The sequence below is a fragment of the Panthera onca genome, chromosome A1, assembly GCF_046562875.1.
Source record: "Panthera onca isolate mPanOnc1 chromosome A1, mPanOnc1 haplotype 2, whole genome shotgun sequence".
In the NCBI taxonomy this organism is placed as follows: Eukaryota; Metazoa; Chordata; class Mammalia; order Carnivora; family Felidae; genus Panthera; species Panthera onca.
Window position 1 is genome coordinate 144,147,329 of NC_138339.1, and position 15,672 is coordinate 144,163,000.

Below are 15,672 nucleotides of genomic sequence, written 5' to 3' on the forward strand. Positions count from 1 at the left end.
TCTGACGAGTGTCAGTGGCCAGGCAAGAGAAGCGAATTTCCTGCTCGCATCACAGCTGAGTGCAGGCCAGTGACAGAGGGTCTATTCCACTAGGCTATTCAGAAGGCTAAGCTTCCTCCTGCCCCTACCTCTGCCAGCTCCTAGGATCCTGGAAGGCTGTACCGGATCCTCTGTATCTAGTGGGGCAGAATGTGGAAAGCAAGCAAGAGTGGAGGACCTCAGAAGGTTTTAAGAGGCAAGACCCAGAGGTGGCACACAGCCTTCCACTCACGTCCTCTTGGCCAGAGCTCATCCCATGATCACACCTGACTGCAAGGGTGGGGGGCAATGTAGTTCAGTGTGATGTGGGGGAAAGGGAAGTAGAAATTGATGAGTAATTGAACCACCAGCAAGGCTTTACCACACTCACAAATGCCTATGAAGCTACACAGGTAACTTGCAGGAGTAAGACAAGCAGGGTGTACGTGTATTTTATGGGTAAAGAGGCCTTGACGCTGGAGACCATATGCTTGTTTGGGGAAAATGGCAGAGTGGCCATTACTTAGCTTGTAGCTGGTTGCTGCCACTTGCATAAAAAGGTCTTGAATTGACTTTTCGACTTGGTCAAAAAAAAAAATAAGAAGAAGTCAGGTTTCATCTGCAGTCTCATTTTAAAATAGAGCTCTTGCCTGCTTATCTCTCTTCTTTCCTTTGATTTCCTTTCCTTCCTTCCTTTCTTTCCCCCCACCTCCATCCCTTCCCTCCTTCCTTCCTAACATACTAAGATGGCCAAACAAACCTCACTGACAGACCAGTTACATTCCCCAGCACGTAGAACAAGGCCGAGGGTGGGCACACGGATGCGTGTCAAATGGCCGCCCCACTCCTCACTGCGCTTCACTTGTGTGACCCCCGCACCTTCTAGGCCTCTCCTTCTGATCTACATGATTGGAGGCTGGGACATGTTTCTGAAGTTGGTGCAAAAGGCCACCTGAGCTCTGCTTGCATTGGTGTTTTTGCTCCTTTGCTGATGCCACACTGTCCTGCAAGCTAACCAGAGGGGGATTCCAGCATCTTCTGCTGGGATTTAACCAAAGGGGCAGGATTCCTCAGGCAAAACAAAACCAAAGACAAATCATTCTCTATAGAGTTCATGACTCAACAGATCATTCAGAGGCAGCGAGGGAGGAAGGGAGGAAGTTCTCCCAGTGATTGCCTTAAACATTCCTTTTCCAAGGAAAAGACACTTGTTTCTAGGCCATTCCAAAAGGATACGGAAACCTGTTTACTACAATGGCTAAGAGTCAAGCAAACATGACTCTCAGACTCTCCAAGCTAGAGAACCTTCGTCAAGTGCGGTAATCTCTCTAAACCTCAGTTTCCTCATCTGAAACCAACAGACTTATCTCAGAAGGCATTTCAGGATTATCTGCACTTAGGCATATGAATTAAAGCACACATGATGTGCTTTATGCCATGACTACTGTCGGTTGTTGTTGTTCCTAATTAAGTCCTATTATTTCATTTAGATGGATACTCTGGAACCTTTCGGGGATGAATTCAGTGGAATGGCCAGATGCCCTTATGATGCCAAACATGCCAATGTTGCCCTGTTTGCAGGTAAACACCACCTGGTTCCTTCTCATTGCATTTGCTCTCACGGGCCTGTCACCGCGAATCTGCTCTGGAGGATTCGCAGAGTCACAGTTGTGTTTCGATTCTCTGGTGAATACTGTAATTAAGAACGCCTTCTTCCCTTTGAAATTCATGTGGAAACTGTACTTTTGCTTCGTGAAAGGAGTGTCTGCCACTCTTACCTGTGCTTTCATGCCTTCAGAGAAGGATAACTTTGCTTCAGCTTTGCACAGAGTGTGCAACATTGGCCGCTAGGGCATGTTCGGGTTCAAATAATAAAAGATCCCACCTCAGACCAGCAGTGTGGATTGATCTTTCAAGGTAGGATCGACTTTGGGGGTGGGATGATTCAACAGCCTGGTGACATCATCCAGGACACAGGGCCTTTTCACTTCTGTGCTCTCGAAATCTCAATTCTTTCTCTGAGAGAGACCAGCCGCCCTCACAGTCGGGGACTGCTGTCCCCAGTTATGGCTACAACACATATGGCTATGTGTTCCTGTCCACATACAGAAAGGGAAAGGAAGGAGACAAGGTAGAGCCTCAGGTAGATCTCCAAGCAGTGAGGCTACATGCCCCCAAGTTTCCAGCAAACATCGCAAATGTCATTGACCGGATTAGGGTACGTGCTCATTGGTGATGGAAAGATAATAGGGCAGCGGAAGATGCTGATTAGCTTAGGGTGATACACATTCCTCGTCCTCTCCCCTTCCTTCCCCTGCAAAGGATCTAAAGCAGCAGCAAATAAGCCATCATCTCCAGATTGGGATTCTCGAGTGTGTGTGTGTTTTAATTAGGAATTTATTTAGGAATTCATTGCCAGCTGTGTGGAGGTGGGTGTAGCTCCGAGAAGTGTTGGTATAATAGTGATTGTTATAGCACGTAATAAAGCGGTTAGCTATAATTTCCATCACCACAGCTAAAAACTGGCACATCCGTGCCCTGAGGAACTTCAGGGCTCTGATGATGAAACAAGATTAGCTCTTCGAACCTCTTCCTCAGTGTCCTGCATTTGGGGGCCTGAATCTACAGTCACGGACTGGAGAAACAGCCTGTGTCAGGAAGGAAGGGTTCCTCGGGTTCGCCCCCCAAAGTTCGGGCACAGTGTTAGCGGGAGGGGGCGCAGTACAAAACACAAAGCCTTGTGAACCTGTCAGTCGACAGGCCAGGAGCAAGACCCGTGCGGAGAGTGCTTCAGTGGATTCTCAAGTAACTTCAGCTGCAGCACCTTTCTGACCCTTGAGCCTGCCGGCACCGTGGAGGATGTGGGCTACAGTGGGAAATTTAACTGTCACCGAAGAGAGGACTTGTAGCCTGAGATAGAAAGGGGACGGGGTCAGAGTATCGGCTAAGGCCACCAACCTTCCAGCAGTTACGCAGAGCGTGCCCCAGGAGATGACACTGTGAGAGCCCCTCTTCCTCCCCCTATAGGTACACTTGGACAGGTTTTCAATGGACTGTTTGAAATCCCATAAAAGCTCAGCCCTTATTAATAGAAGATCCTTGTTGGCAGCTGAATGGTTGTCATGCTAACACGAGGGGCAGAACACTGCTGTTTTAGAAATAAAAGTCCTGGTGAGACACCCAGTGATGAATGTAGAACAAAACGCATAACCAAAGAGGCACATGGGTGGCTCAGTGGGGTGAGTGTCCAACTCTTGATTTCAGCTCATCATGATCGGGGTTATGGGATCGAGCCCCCACTGGAACCCACACTGAGCGTGGAGCCTGCTTAAGATTCATTCTCTCTCTCCCCGCTCTCCCTCTGCCCCTCTCCCCCCACTCACACGTGCTCTAAAATTTAAAAAAAAAAAAAAGAGAGAGAGAGAGAGAGAAAAGGTGTAATGGAAAGTGGATGGGAGGAAAATCCACACACACTGCCCTCCCACTGCCCACCAGCACCCGGCATATGTGCATGACCCGGAGCCATGATTGTTTAAGACAAGCTGTGATTTTTGTAGATCTGTTTATCAACAGAGAGGTTTGCCATCTGTGGTTCAAATCTAACCAGTCAATCTTCACTGATAAATGGTTGTCAATAATGAAGATGTCAAGACAGCTCCAAGTTGAACCTGAGCAAATTTCAGTTTAGATCAAAAGCAGACATCAAGACCTCTGCTTAGATATGTCCGGATAAACTTTTCTAAAAAAAAAAAAAAAAAATTACACTTAATGGAACTACAGTGTATATAAGCCACTCTGACATACAACTCAACATAGGTAACCACTAAAAACGAACCAAGGAAATGGGGTGCCTGGGTGGGTCAGTTGGTTAAGTATCTGACTTCAGCTCAGGTCATGCTCTCACAGTTCGTGGGTTTGAGCCCCGTGCAGGGCTCTGTGCTGACAGTGCAAAGTCTGGAGCCTGCTTCAGATTCGGTGTCTCCCTCTCTCTCTGACCCTCCCCCACTCACAGTCTCTCTCTCTCTCTCTCTCTCTCTCTCTCTCTCTCTCTCAAAAATAAATAAATGTTTAAAAATTTTCAAAAAATGAACCAAGGAACTAATTTCTATTTTTGAACATAATTACTGTTTGTTTCACATACTGCATAGATTTTACTATTCTAGAAGGACCCATTTGATTACTTGTGTGCAGGATGTTTACTAATCCAGGAAAAGAGCCCAAAGTGGTAGGGATTAATCTTCAACTTTCTTCATCCTCTTTCGCCTTAAATATACCCTAAAGCACATACCCCAAAAAAGCATGAATTCTCAAAGGCCAGATTCAACTTGGTATCAACTTGGTACCTTCCCCTTTTCTCCTTGCTTTGGTCTCTTGAGTGTGAGAACATTTTCAGTTCATGACTCTGAAATACTGAAGCAAATATCTCTTATTTCAGCTAGACTGGCAGGGCTCAGTGGCTCTCATGAATGAAGTGACTCTCATGATCTAAGGAGCCATTCAGTCAGCATTTTTTTTTTTGCTTATGAACCCCCTGACTCCCCTCACCTGCCCAGGCGAAGGACTCTATCACTTCTGCACAAACTTAAAATTTCTGATGATACAATCAGCTTCTGTCTTTCCCTGGGCTCCCATCTAATCCAGTTTGCCATGGTGTGGTGGCAGTAGCAGTGTCCAGGGGGCCTTGGCCTTGAGATTTCGGTCAAGGTCCATCTAATCAGGTGAAGCAAACAACATTTTTCATTTACCCCGTTCCCTGAGCTGCTGCTGCTGCTGCTGCTTAGAAATTGCCATGCAATTTAAAAATGAAAAATGTTTCATCTCTCAAGATCCTAATTTACAATGGTTAGGAATGTGGGCCAAGTATTTTCCCAGCGACTCTTGGATGTTCCCCAGTTGTCCTATCTCATTTGCCTGATGTAGGAAAGCAATCTGGGGGATGTCTCTATTATTCCCCCACGCCCAGTGTAGTGCCCCAACCCCGTTCACCTCTTTTCTTTCTCTCCTAAGATGGAAAACTATACTCAGCCACAGTGACTGACTTCCTTGCCATTGATGCGGTCATTTACCGGAGTCTGGGAGACAGCCCAACCCTACGGACCGTCAAGCATGATTCCAAATGGCTGAAAGGTGAACCAACAATTAAGAGAGGGGTGGGGACTCATATCTTGAGGGAGATTTAGAGTCTGGACAGACCAGACTGGAGTTTCATTTTGGTAATAGCTTCTGACAGACAGGAAGGTGGAAATGGCATCTTTTGCCCCAAATGATTTATTTACTTCCCCCTTCTCATTTCCCATGAGTTTCTGGAGTATTAACACAACTACCAATGCAACTACAATAGAACACACCACATTCATCTTTCCTGCCTCAAGCGCTCGTTTCAGAGTCTAACATGAAAAGAACTGAACACTCCATTCATGGAAGGGAACAGGGATCAGAGGTGGTGGGGAGCAGGGAAAACGCTATTCCCAACCCGGCATGAGTCAGGGTTCACGAGGAGATGCGTACAAAAAATCCTTTCTGTAATAGGAGCATTCGTTGTGGAAAATAAAATTACAGACATATGAAAATTCATTTATTCTTCATTGTTAATTGAAACCACTTCTGAAAGATAGAATTTTGTAGGCTCGAATGCCTTCTGAAATCACCAGCGCTTGCTGGTGTGGTCATGAGAAATGGTTCGTGTTAACCCAATGTCTAATGGCCCTACACTTTTAATTAATATCATGTCTTTGGTCGCAGCTGATTGTTCTTTTAACTCTGTGTGACATGTCCCCAATTAAAGTGCCATGTGTCCACAGAACCGTACTTTGTCCAAGCAGTGGATTATGGAGACTACATCTACTTCTTCTTCAGGGAAATAGCAGTGGAGTACAACACCATGGGAAAGGTAAGAGGCGTGGATGACTCCCCTGGCCCCGTGTTGTTCTGGATGACCTTGATATAAGAACCATAAATCTAATCGCAAGGTCATCGCTTTGAGAAGACTCGGCCAAAGTTTGGTGGATGTGAAACGCTGTTCTGCCTCAGAGCCCTGTAAGCTTTTCCAGACCAGTCCCAGATTGCAGGGAACCTCTTAAATATTTCTACTGAAAATGTAATCCACAGATGTCTATCTGGGTGATTTCACACTGAGTTTCACGTATCTTGAGATGTGGTTTCCTTCCAGGTAAACTCATTGTTGTTTTTGTTTTTGTTTTCTTTTTAACTCAGTTGTTCCACAGAGAGTAGATAACCAGTATCTTTAAGCAAAAGGAGAGCCCTGATCGTCTTTTACTGCAAAAAGCAACAGAACACTTACGGGATGTCCACTTCAGTTATTTTTACCAGAGAGTAGGTCAAGGTCACTAAGTTGGAGGGCACAGACTCAGTGCCAGGGTGGCCTGCAGGGTTACAGGAATTCAGAGTATGAGATTCAGGGCCCAGAGACAGCCAGTGAGGATGGCAGAGATGCTGCATACAGAGTGTGCTTTTGTTTGAGGAAATAAAAAGCTAAGCAGTCTGTATGGAAATGAGTTTATCTGGCTGGGAGCTGATCCCCTGAAGGATTTATGGTTCTGTATTAAATGCCACAGCCTTATCTTTCAAAACATGCTGTTCCAATGAGTCCCCCCCCCTTTTTTTGCTACTAATTTTAGAAACATGGGATTAAATTAAGCACCGTGTTGTTGTTGCTTCTGTTTTCTAAGAAAGGCAAATTCTACTAACATCTTGAGAAGTGAGTGCATTTCATCTTTCCTGTGTGTTTTTCCTCTGCAGGTAGTTTTTCCAAGAGTGGCTCAGGTTTGTAAGAACGACATGGGAGGGTCCCAAAGAGTCCTGGAAAAACAGTGGACGTCTTTCCTTAAGGCTCGCCTGAACTGCTCAGTTCCCGGAGACTCTCATTTTTATTTTAACATACTCCAGGCAGTCACAGATGTGATTCGTATTAATGGCCGTGATGTTGTCCTGGCAACCTTTTCCACACCTTACAACAGGTAACCATGCCCTCGCTCTGCTGACCTAATCCATCCTTCCCAGCTTCCCTTGCCCCTAGGGGTTCTCTCCTAATGCACAAGATTCACAACTGATGCAAAAATTGATGCTTAAGTGCTCCGTTTTCATCAAATTAATAGTCAGTTAGAAGCAATATTAACTTAGGATTTTAGGGGAAGTAATGAAATAAATTATAACAATATCTTCTATTTATATGCCTGGCATACAAACACTTCTTATGTGTTATTTCAAAATCTCTCCAGTAATAATGGAAACTGAATACCGTTGCCCTCTTTTTACACTTGAAGAAACTAAACTCAATTATATTACCTGGTCCAAGTCAGGAGTCGAAAGAGGCAGCTTTAGAACTCAAGAATGTTTCTCCTCCCGCTTCCCTCTTCGAGTTCATCTAACGTTCTGTTTGACTTTTACTATTTCTATGACTGGATCGGTAACTTTTAAAGCCAAAACACTGAAAATTTACTTAAATGCTACAGAGTGAAATTTAGGGTTCAGACAAGTCCATCTCTCATCCCCCCACAAGGGACCCTGGTTATTATCCTGTCGGAGGAACCTGGACCCCAACCACCAGGGACTCCGGGGGGCTTGAGTGAGGACTTGGAAGTCATCAAACACGGTGCCTAGAAATATTGAACATCAGCTTATTCATTCCTATATTTGTGTTTATTTACGCTGAGACTTTGAGTAATCAAATGATGCACTAAAAAGTGTTCCTGGGGCAGCAGAAATGTGTGGAGATTAAAAAACAGGAGGAAGAAAGGCATGAGATTCTCTGGTACTGAGCTCTCCTGAACTTTAGAGTCCTGGCACTGCTGCGTAAAAATGATTGTGACTGGTGGGCATGGACATAAAATCTGAGAATACATGGTTTCATTCTGGATTATACTTTTTGTTACACTTGTTATTCTGGATGAGACTTTTAAGAACCTGATACGAGTCTAGATGACAGATAAATGCATGATGAGACTAGAGGGTGGCATACAGGAAGAAATGTGTAAGAACTAGGGAGAGTCCAAAACAGAGCATGCCGGAAGATGCTCTGATGTTCCTCAGTTAAAAAGAGGGCAAGAGTCAAGAACTCTCCACTGAATACGTACAAATATGAATCCATGCTGCAAAAAAAGTATTCAGTTCGATTTAAGTAAGTCTTAACCATCCACGACAGTTTTAGACTTGAGAAACAGAAAAGATACAAAAATTTAGGCTGTAACTATTCATACTTCGGAATCCCCGTAGCTAGGATTGTTTAAAAAGAATACTGTCTTGGTACTCAGGAATACAGGGGCTGGTAGAATTTGAGCGTGTTTCTAGTTTGTTTGGCCAGGGGGCCGAGGTGGGTGTCAAGGGTGCACTGGGTAATTACAATACAGTAGTAGATTCTCATGTATTAGAGAAACTCTGTGTAAGGGATTTTCTTAAAAGGCCCCTAGGAGTGGCTCAGTAGGTTGAGCAACGAACCTGGGCTCAGGTCATGGTCTCACACTCCATGAGTTTGAGCCCCGCGTTGGGCTCTGTGCTGACAGCTCAGAGCCTGGAGCCTACTTTGGATTCTGTGTCTCCCTCTCTCTCTGCCCCTCCCTGTCATGCGCTGTCTCTCTCTGCCTCTCAAAAATAAAGAAAACTAATAAAAAAAAATTTTTAAAGGCCCCTAGGAAACACCCAATTAATACATGCCTATGCAGCCTCAGAAACAGTATTCAGAAAAATCAGAAACTGACAAAAATATACATACCCGTTTTCATCTGCAAATTAGAGTTGTAGTGGTTCTGGTTTTAGTGGTTCTGGTTTCATCCATTTCCACCCCGTCTTCCACACATGCAAACTTGGTCATGAAGGCCTCTTCCAAGTCTTTGAGGTGCTCCTCCTTACCAATGGGAAAAAGCCCACGTTCCCCAGCAGAGCACACAGCCCCCCCCCAGCCCCCCAGTGGTCAAGCCCGTCTTCTCCTTCAGCTCCACGGCCTCACGGGCTGAAGCTAAGAGGTAGTTCCTGGATGTGCCAAGCCTATACCTGCCCTGCTCCCAGCCAGGTCTGCCAGTCCATCCAGTGTATATCAGCTGAGAGCCTATGTTATTTATTGGGCATTTACTGTTGGATTCTGTCAATATATATGCTGAAGGAACAGAAGGCAGGAAGAAAGGAATGAAGGAAAGATGAACAGAAAGAGGGAGGGAGAAAAGGCAGGAACGGAAAAGAAAGGATTTCACAAGCAATTCTAACCATGGGCAGATTATCAAACCCTAGGGTATCCTTAGTTATTATGAGGTGCCTCATAAAATACTTCAATATTTATCCTGTTTGTCATAATATTTATTTATTTATTTATTTATTTATTTATTTATTTATTTAGAGAGTGACAGAGTGAGTGGGGGAGGGCCAGAGAGAGAGGGAAAGAGAGAATCCCAACCAGGCTCCACAATGTCAGTGCAGAGCCCCATCCCATGCGGGGCTTGATATCACAAAATGCGAGATCATGACCTGAGCCGAAACCATGAGTCGGACGCTTAACCGAGTGAGCCACCCAGGCACCCCTATATGTCATAATATTTAAAGTAAATATGTGAACTTTTTAGGAAAGGGAGATGTGAAGAGAGTCTTACCAAATTAAATACATAAGGCTAGGGCTGTGACATCAAAAACAATGGGGATCACAGTCTTATCTATTCAATTCTGTGCACGATGTATACATATTCCACATACTTTAAAATCCATCCTGCTACTTTGTCTTACATAAGCTTTCTAATCCTCTCCCTAATTCTTGCTTTATTAGTAATACTTCAGTAATTGTGTTATGAAATTAAAGATGGCATAAAATTCTCCTAATCGTGTAAGAAGTGATTTCCAAAACCTTCAACATTTGCAAAATCAAGACTAAATCGTTCTCTCTGCCCTGGATGATGTTCCCACAATACAAAGCACCCGTGTCTTGCCCAGGATGTTCCTGCCTATGCAGTGCCCCACTACCTGAAGCCCTGATTAAAACTCTTGGCCAGCTGGTGCCTGAAATTCTTTTGATCAAAATCAAGGAACAGCCATACTTCAAAACAAACATGGGTTCAGGGCGCCTGGATGGCTGAGCCTGTCAAGCACCCAACTCTTGTTTTCAGCTCAGGTCATGATCTCGTGGTTCCTGAGACGGAGCCCCACATTGGGCTCTGTGCTGAGAGTGTGGAGCCTGCTTGGGATTCTCTCTCTCCCTCTCTCTCTCTCTCTCTCTCTCTGCCCATGCCCTACTTACACGTTCATGCTCTCCCTCTCGCTCTCTCTCGCAATACATAAGCTTTAAAAAAAGGGGGTGGGGGTTCAAAGAGTTTTACCAAGATTAATGAATAATTCATGCCTTCTCTCCATTGATTAAAAAAAAATCCCAATTCTTTTCAGGAGTAGCAAGGAAGGAGGCAATTATAGGTAGAGATTACCGCCATTACTATTATTTAGCACTTAATAGAGCACTTTATTTGCAAAATGTTCATGCTTTAGAGACTTAAATTGCTTACTCTCATGCAAATAAATAGGAAGTAAAAATTGAAACCAACAGTGACTAACATAAAATAAGCATGTTTTCCCCACACATACGTTCTCACTGTCCTTGGCTGGAGAAACCAAATTCATAGAAGCAATATGTGGACAATGCACCAATATTAGAGATGAAAAATGTTTTCCAAAGATTTTCTCTTTGGGTTAGTGACTTGAAAATTCCGGGAATTCATGAACCTTCTAAACTACCAGTTCCAAGCAAATACGGTTCCCAAGGCCATACAAACATGTAGGGGTCTTTTTTCTCTCTGAGTTTGCTGCAACCAGTCCTTTCTTTAAGGCCACGGATGCAAATGTGATTCAGAGAAACATTCGTTTTATATACTGGGATCCTTTACATTCACAGTGATCAGGGTGTGAACTTTAAATTCCAACCGCCAGTAACAGGGAAGTTGCTCTGTAGTATGTTTTCCAAGCTGCACGCGTTAACTGTTGTAAGAGGAACACTGTATGAAATGTTCTGTTACAGCATCCCTGGGTCTGCAGTTTGTGCCTATGACATGCTTGACATCGCCAATGTGTTCACTGGGAGGTTCAAAGAACAGAAGTCTCCAGATTCCACTTGGACACCAGTTCCTGATGAAAGAGTGCCCAAACCCAGGTACGTGTAAATATTTATACGACTGTTTTGAACTGCAAGAAATGGGCAGCTTGGTCCCAGACAATGAACATCTTAAGAACTGCCCACCAGCGCCTTCCATGCTGGCCACGGCAATACAACTACCAGAGCAACAGAAAGATGTATCAGGCCATTTGCCTTCATCCCCTCAACCCATTCAAAACAATGACACTCTAGTCTTTTGCTTAACCTCTACCTCTGTGGCTTATCCAAGGTCATCCTAGGCTGATGGGAAGCATCTGGCCCGGCCAGCCCCACTGGCGTGTGGCTGAGGAAACTGAGGCTCAGAGAGTTAGAGAGTGTATTGTGCAAGTTCACAGACCTGCGTGGATCATTTGCACTACTCCACCCTTCTTCCCTTCCCTTCCACACAGACCCATGTCTCTGCACTCTAATAAAATGCAGACTATAAATGGTGATCCCTGGAGTTTGTGACCAGGCTGGATGGGAGCTCAGTCCAGGACTCCAGGGCAACGGCGGGTAGGGACCAGTGAGTGCCCTGTGTTATCAGGTTTTCCCTGGTCTACCAGGTTCTAATCTGTTTTGGATCCAGACACAGCGCATATCCCTCCACCGAAACATGCCCCCAAATCGCTTTTGTGGGGAACGTGTTGTCCCGAGACCACATGGAGACCTCCTGGTCCTATGTAACCTCCATCAAATCTTCACACTAAATCAGCTAATTCATTCTCTCCCACCCAGACAGGATGAAACTCCACCCCCCCCACCAACCCCATGCCTGCCCTCATCATGTGGCACACGCTTCAAACTTTCATTACAACATTTGGCATCTAAGTTCCATAGAAACATCCCGTGCATCTGGCTTCCTCCATGGAATTGGTGTGCCTCTGCAAAGAAGCCCAATATCTAAACCTTTTGGTTTCCAACTCTCTCCTCCAACCTCCAATCACCACCCCCACCATACACACACACACACACACACACACACACAAAGTAGCCCACTTCATCCAATCAGGGAGTCCTTAAATAACAGGGTCTCCTCAGTGCGCAGAGACGGCGACAGCCAGCCATCACCAGGATACATAAACTCTGATTTTCTACCGGTGGCAATGTGTTTCTCCCCGCCCTTCCACGTGCTTTCTCCCTCCTCTTGCCGACATCAGGATGGTCTCGTGGAGCTGGCTTGGTCGGTGCCACAAAAGAGCATGCACATGAGGCCAGATCACGCCAGTGTTGTCAGGGTCTAGTTTTACTCTCCGGAACCCATAGGCAGAGCAGGGCTGTGGACAAGGGCTGTGGTCGGTGTTTCCCTGACCTGACTTTACTAAGTTGTCCCCTGACTCCCGAGACCACAGAGTTTCTTGTAGCAATGAATTTCCACTGTCATTGCTCAAAGATAAAGAAATGACCTTTCAGGAGACAATCTTCAGTGTAACTGGCTTTTCATATACCTGCCCAACTCAAACAAAAAATGAAAACAGTAAAAACAAAACCCACCCGTTCTCTGACCCCCAGGTAATGAGAGAGGGTGAGGTGGAGCCTTGCTGGTATATACTGCTGCCTGGCGGCTTTATGAATGCCTTTGTTTTTGACATTTGTGGAAGCGTCAGCTAATTCTCTCTTTGTGTGGAACAAATGCCTCAAGAACTTCCAGCAGGGTTTTAGGACAGGTAGAGCAGTCTCTGGCACAGGTGCAAAGCACATACTTCCTCACTTGTTTTAAGCTCCCATCACTGTTTATGAGGTTTGTTTGTGCTTCTGGGGGGAAGCCAAGCTGCCCCCAGCTGATGCTGAACTGCCCTGGCTGGAGCTTCTCTATGGAATGAGGAGGCGGCAGGGAGAAAATCCAAGCATATTTTTTTGGTGGCATTCTGCATTGTTCAACTTCCTCTTCTCAGCCTACGGTACATTCTCCTGCGTGCCAGATGCTTAGGGAAGCAGTTCGTTCAAAGAATTTGCCATAAGGCACGAAATAAGCTCCCTCCCTTTGTCTCTTTTTAGGCCAGGTTGCTGCGCTGGCTCATCGTCCTTAGAAAAATATGCAACCTCTAATGAGTTTCCTGATGATACCCTGAACTTCATCAAAACACACCCACTCATGGATGAGGCTGTGCCTTCCGTCATCAACAGGCCATGGTTCCTGAGGACGATGGTCAGGTGGGTGTCAAGCAAATCATGTCCTAAGTGGATCTTTCCCTACTCTGTCCCATGCTCATAAAACCTATCAGTGGATCATGATTTGAAATGCCACAAACATCTTCTGTTATCCTGGGCATTGATTCAGCTGTGAAAGGCTGGCCAGTTGGGTGCCTGCCACAAAACCCCCATAACCACATTCCCAGTGGGTAGAGTTTTGATATTTTCAGGCTAACTGGACACATGCCAGCGATTAGATGTAACGAAAATATCTCCTTCCGGGTTAGCCTATTCTGTGCAAAAGCAGAGAAGCAGTGAAGGAGAACCAGTCAATGGCTGTGGATACCTGTTTGGTTGGACATGGTTACAAAACATGCTCCAGATTCCATCGGAGTATTGCCCCTGGGTTGTTAGCTATCAGGCCAGGGATGAACGGCACACTTGGAAAAGAATGATGGTGTGAGGGATTCATACTGCACCATTTGTAACCTCAAGTGGTGGCCAGAAGAGAGGGGATAGTTGACTAGAAATCTGTGATAGCGTTAAATTCTCCTTCTTGTAATTTAGACCTGATTTCCGAATGATCCAGCATGATTTCCCAAGTACCACCCTGCAGTGGCAGTCATCAAACAAAATGTCATTCAACCCTACCACCGTTTTTACTTTAAGTAGGCTCCATGCCCAACGTGAGGCTCAAACTCATGACCTTGAGATCAAGAGTCGTGCACCCAACTGGCTGAGCCAGCCAGGGGTCCCACCACCATTTTTAAACAGTGATTTTACTGAAAGATATTAGAGTATTACAATGGCTCTTGCCCATAAAATGAAAACTGTGGTATATAACTTGCAGGAGGGTTCATGTTTTCTGGTTTCTGCCATGGTGCTTGACACAAATCAGTATCCGTGGCATGGTGAACAGCTGAGAGGTACCAGAGAAAGATGATGCCCTTTACCTTTGGCTTTAAGTGGACCTGGTTTGGCTTGTACATCCTCATATCAATTAATGGTATCAGCACCCTACCTGCCCATCCTTCAGAACTGTCAGCCCCTCTACACACACTTGGAAAGCTTTCCAGTCTGACATTTCGTTGACAAGGCTTTGCACCTCCAAGGAAGAGTATGGAAAACTGGTAGCCGTGCTCTTCTCTTCCATGTTAACTGAAATGTTAAATGAGTTCCATTATCATTTCTTCCCCTCTTCACGGGACACATCAGCCTTTCCCTGGTGCTCATGGAAGAGATAATTGCTGAGTGGTTTCAGATGGTTGGGCTGTCTCTTTGCTCTGTAACTTGGCCTCCGCAAATGCATACCTCCTTCCTCCCCTTGGAGCCACACTAATGCTCCACATATGGAAAGGACCAGAACAGCTTGAGAACATTATCTATATGCATACATTTTTCTTGAGGTCATTACTAGAAAGCGAAGTCACAACTGTTTGAAGTGGAAAAGGGGACCCCTGAATGACAGACCAACAAAGATAAAAACTGTGATCCTGTCATCTTAGATACCGCCTGACCAAAATTGCAGTGGACAGTGCTGCTGGGCCCTATCAGAATCACACTGTGGTTTTCCTGGGATCAGAGAAGGGGATCATCTTGAAGTTCTTGGCCAGGATAGGAAACAGTGGTTTCCTAAATGACAGCCTTTTCCTGGAGGAGATGAGCGTTTACAACCCTGAAAAGTACGTAGACTGTTGGGCTCTTTCTTAGTCATTCTTTGTCACTGTGATCCTTTTCATTCAAAGGAAAATCTGAGAAGAGCAGACTTCAGTTGTCTAAGCATTTAGGAGGCTTTTAGTATTGTTCGGGGGGGAAAAAAGCATTATTTTTCTCTTTACCAATAAATGTGCATTTATATAGAGACACACCACACAGGGCCAAGGAGGGGGGCATCTTTAGGATCTGTATCACCTTCAGTGAGATCAGATTAAGGGATCACCTTGTGGGCCGGGAGGCGGGGTGGCCGGAAAAAGAGAACTGACTCATGATCCTGCCTTATAAAATCAGGTGCAGCTACGATGGGGTAGAGGACAAGAGGATTATGGGCATGCAACTAGACAAAGCCAGCAGCTCTCTGTACGTTGCATTCTCCACCTGTGTGATAAAGCTTCCCCTGGGCCGCTGTGAACGACACGGGAAGTGTAAAAAGTATGTATTTTGCCTCCCCAACCATGAGAGGGCACGGTGCTTAGAGGGGAGTCCGGGGTAGCTCATGGTCATCTTTTTCCTGCAGAACCTGTATCGCCTCCAGAGACCCATACTGTGGGTGGGTAAAGGAAGGAGGTTCCTGTGCCCATCTGTCACCCAGCAGCAGGTAAGGAACCGGAAGTGTGGAAAAGCGTAAAGTGGCCCCCAGCCGCGGTGCGTTCTAGATGTACGATTGACTGTGCTCTCACATGCCGCTG

The 15,672-nt window shown here is 45.5% G+C and overlaps 1 protein-coding gene and 1 long non-coding RNA gene across 6 annotated transcripts in view; one reads left to right on the forward strand and one right to left on the reverse strand.

The window, feature by feature from the left end:
* SEMA6A (semaphorin 6A) overlaps positions 1 to 15,672 on the forward strand; it is a 135,423-nt gene that overhangs the window by 84,516 nt on the left and 35,235 nt on the right. For all 4 annotated transcript variants that reach the window (XM_060636317.3, XM_060636319.3, XM_060636320.3 and 1 more), the window contains exons 7-15: positions 1,509 to 1,599; positions 5,026 to 5,145; positions 5,820 to 5,908; positions 6,778 to 6,995; positions 11,021 to 11,152; positions 13,133 to 13,288; positions 14,773 to 14,949; positions 15,275 to 15,415; positions 15,501 to 15,581. In XM_060636317.3, the coding sequence (XP_060492300.1) occupies positions 1,509 to 1,599; positions 5,026 to 5,145; positions 5,820 to 5,908; positions 6,778 to 6,995; positions 11,021 to 11,152; positions 13,133 to 13,288; positions 14,773 to 14,949; positions 15,275 to 15,415; positions 15,501 to 15,581 (1,205 nt within the window). The remainder of the gene's footprint in view (positions 1 to 1,508; positions 1,600 to 5,025; positions 5,146 to 5,819; positions 5,909 to 6,777; positions 6,996 to 11,020; positions 11,153 to 13,132; positions 13,289 to 14,772; positions 14,950 to 15,274; positions 15,416 to 15,500; positions 15,582 to 15,672) is intronic.
* The window catches only part of LOC132681654 (uncharacterized), a 118,304-nt gene that overhangs the window by 72,237 nt on the left and 30,395 nt on the right, over positions 1 to 15,672 (reverse strand). The gene's annotated exons all lie outside the window — the stretch shown is intronic.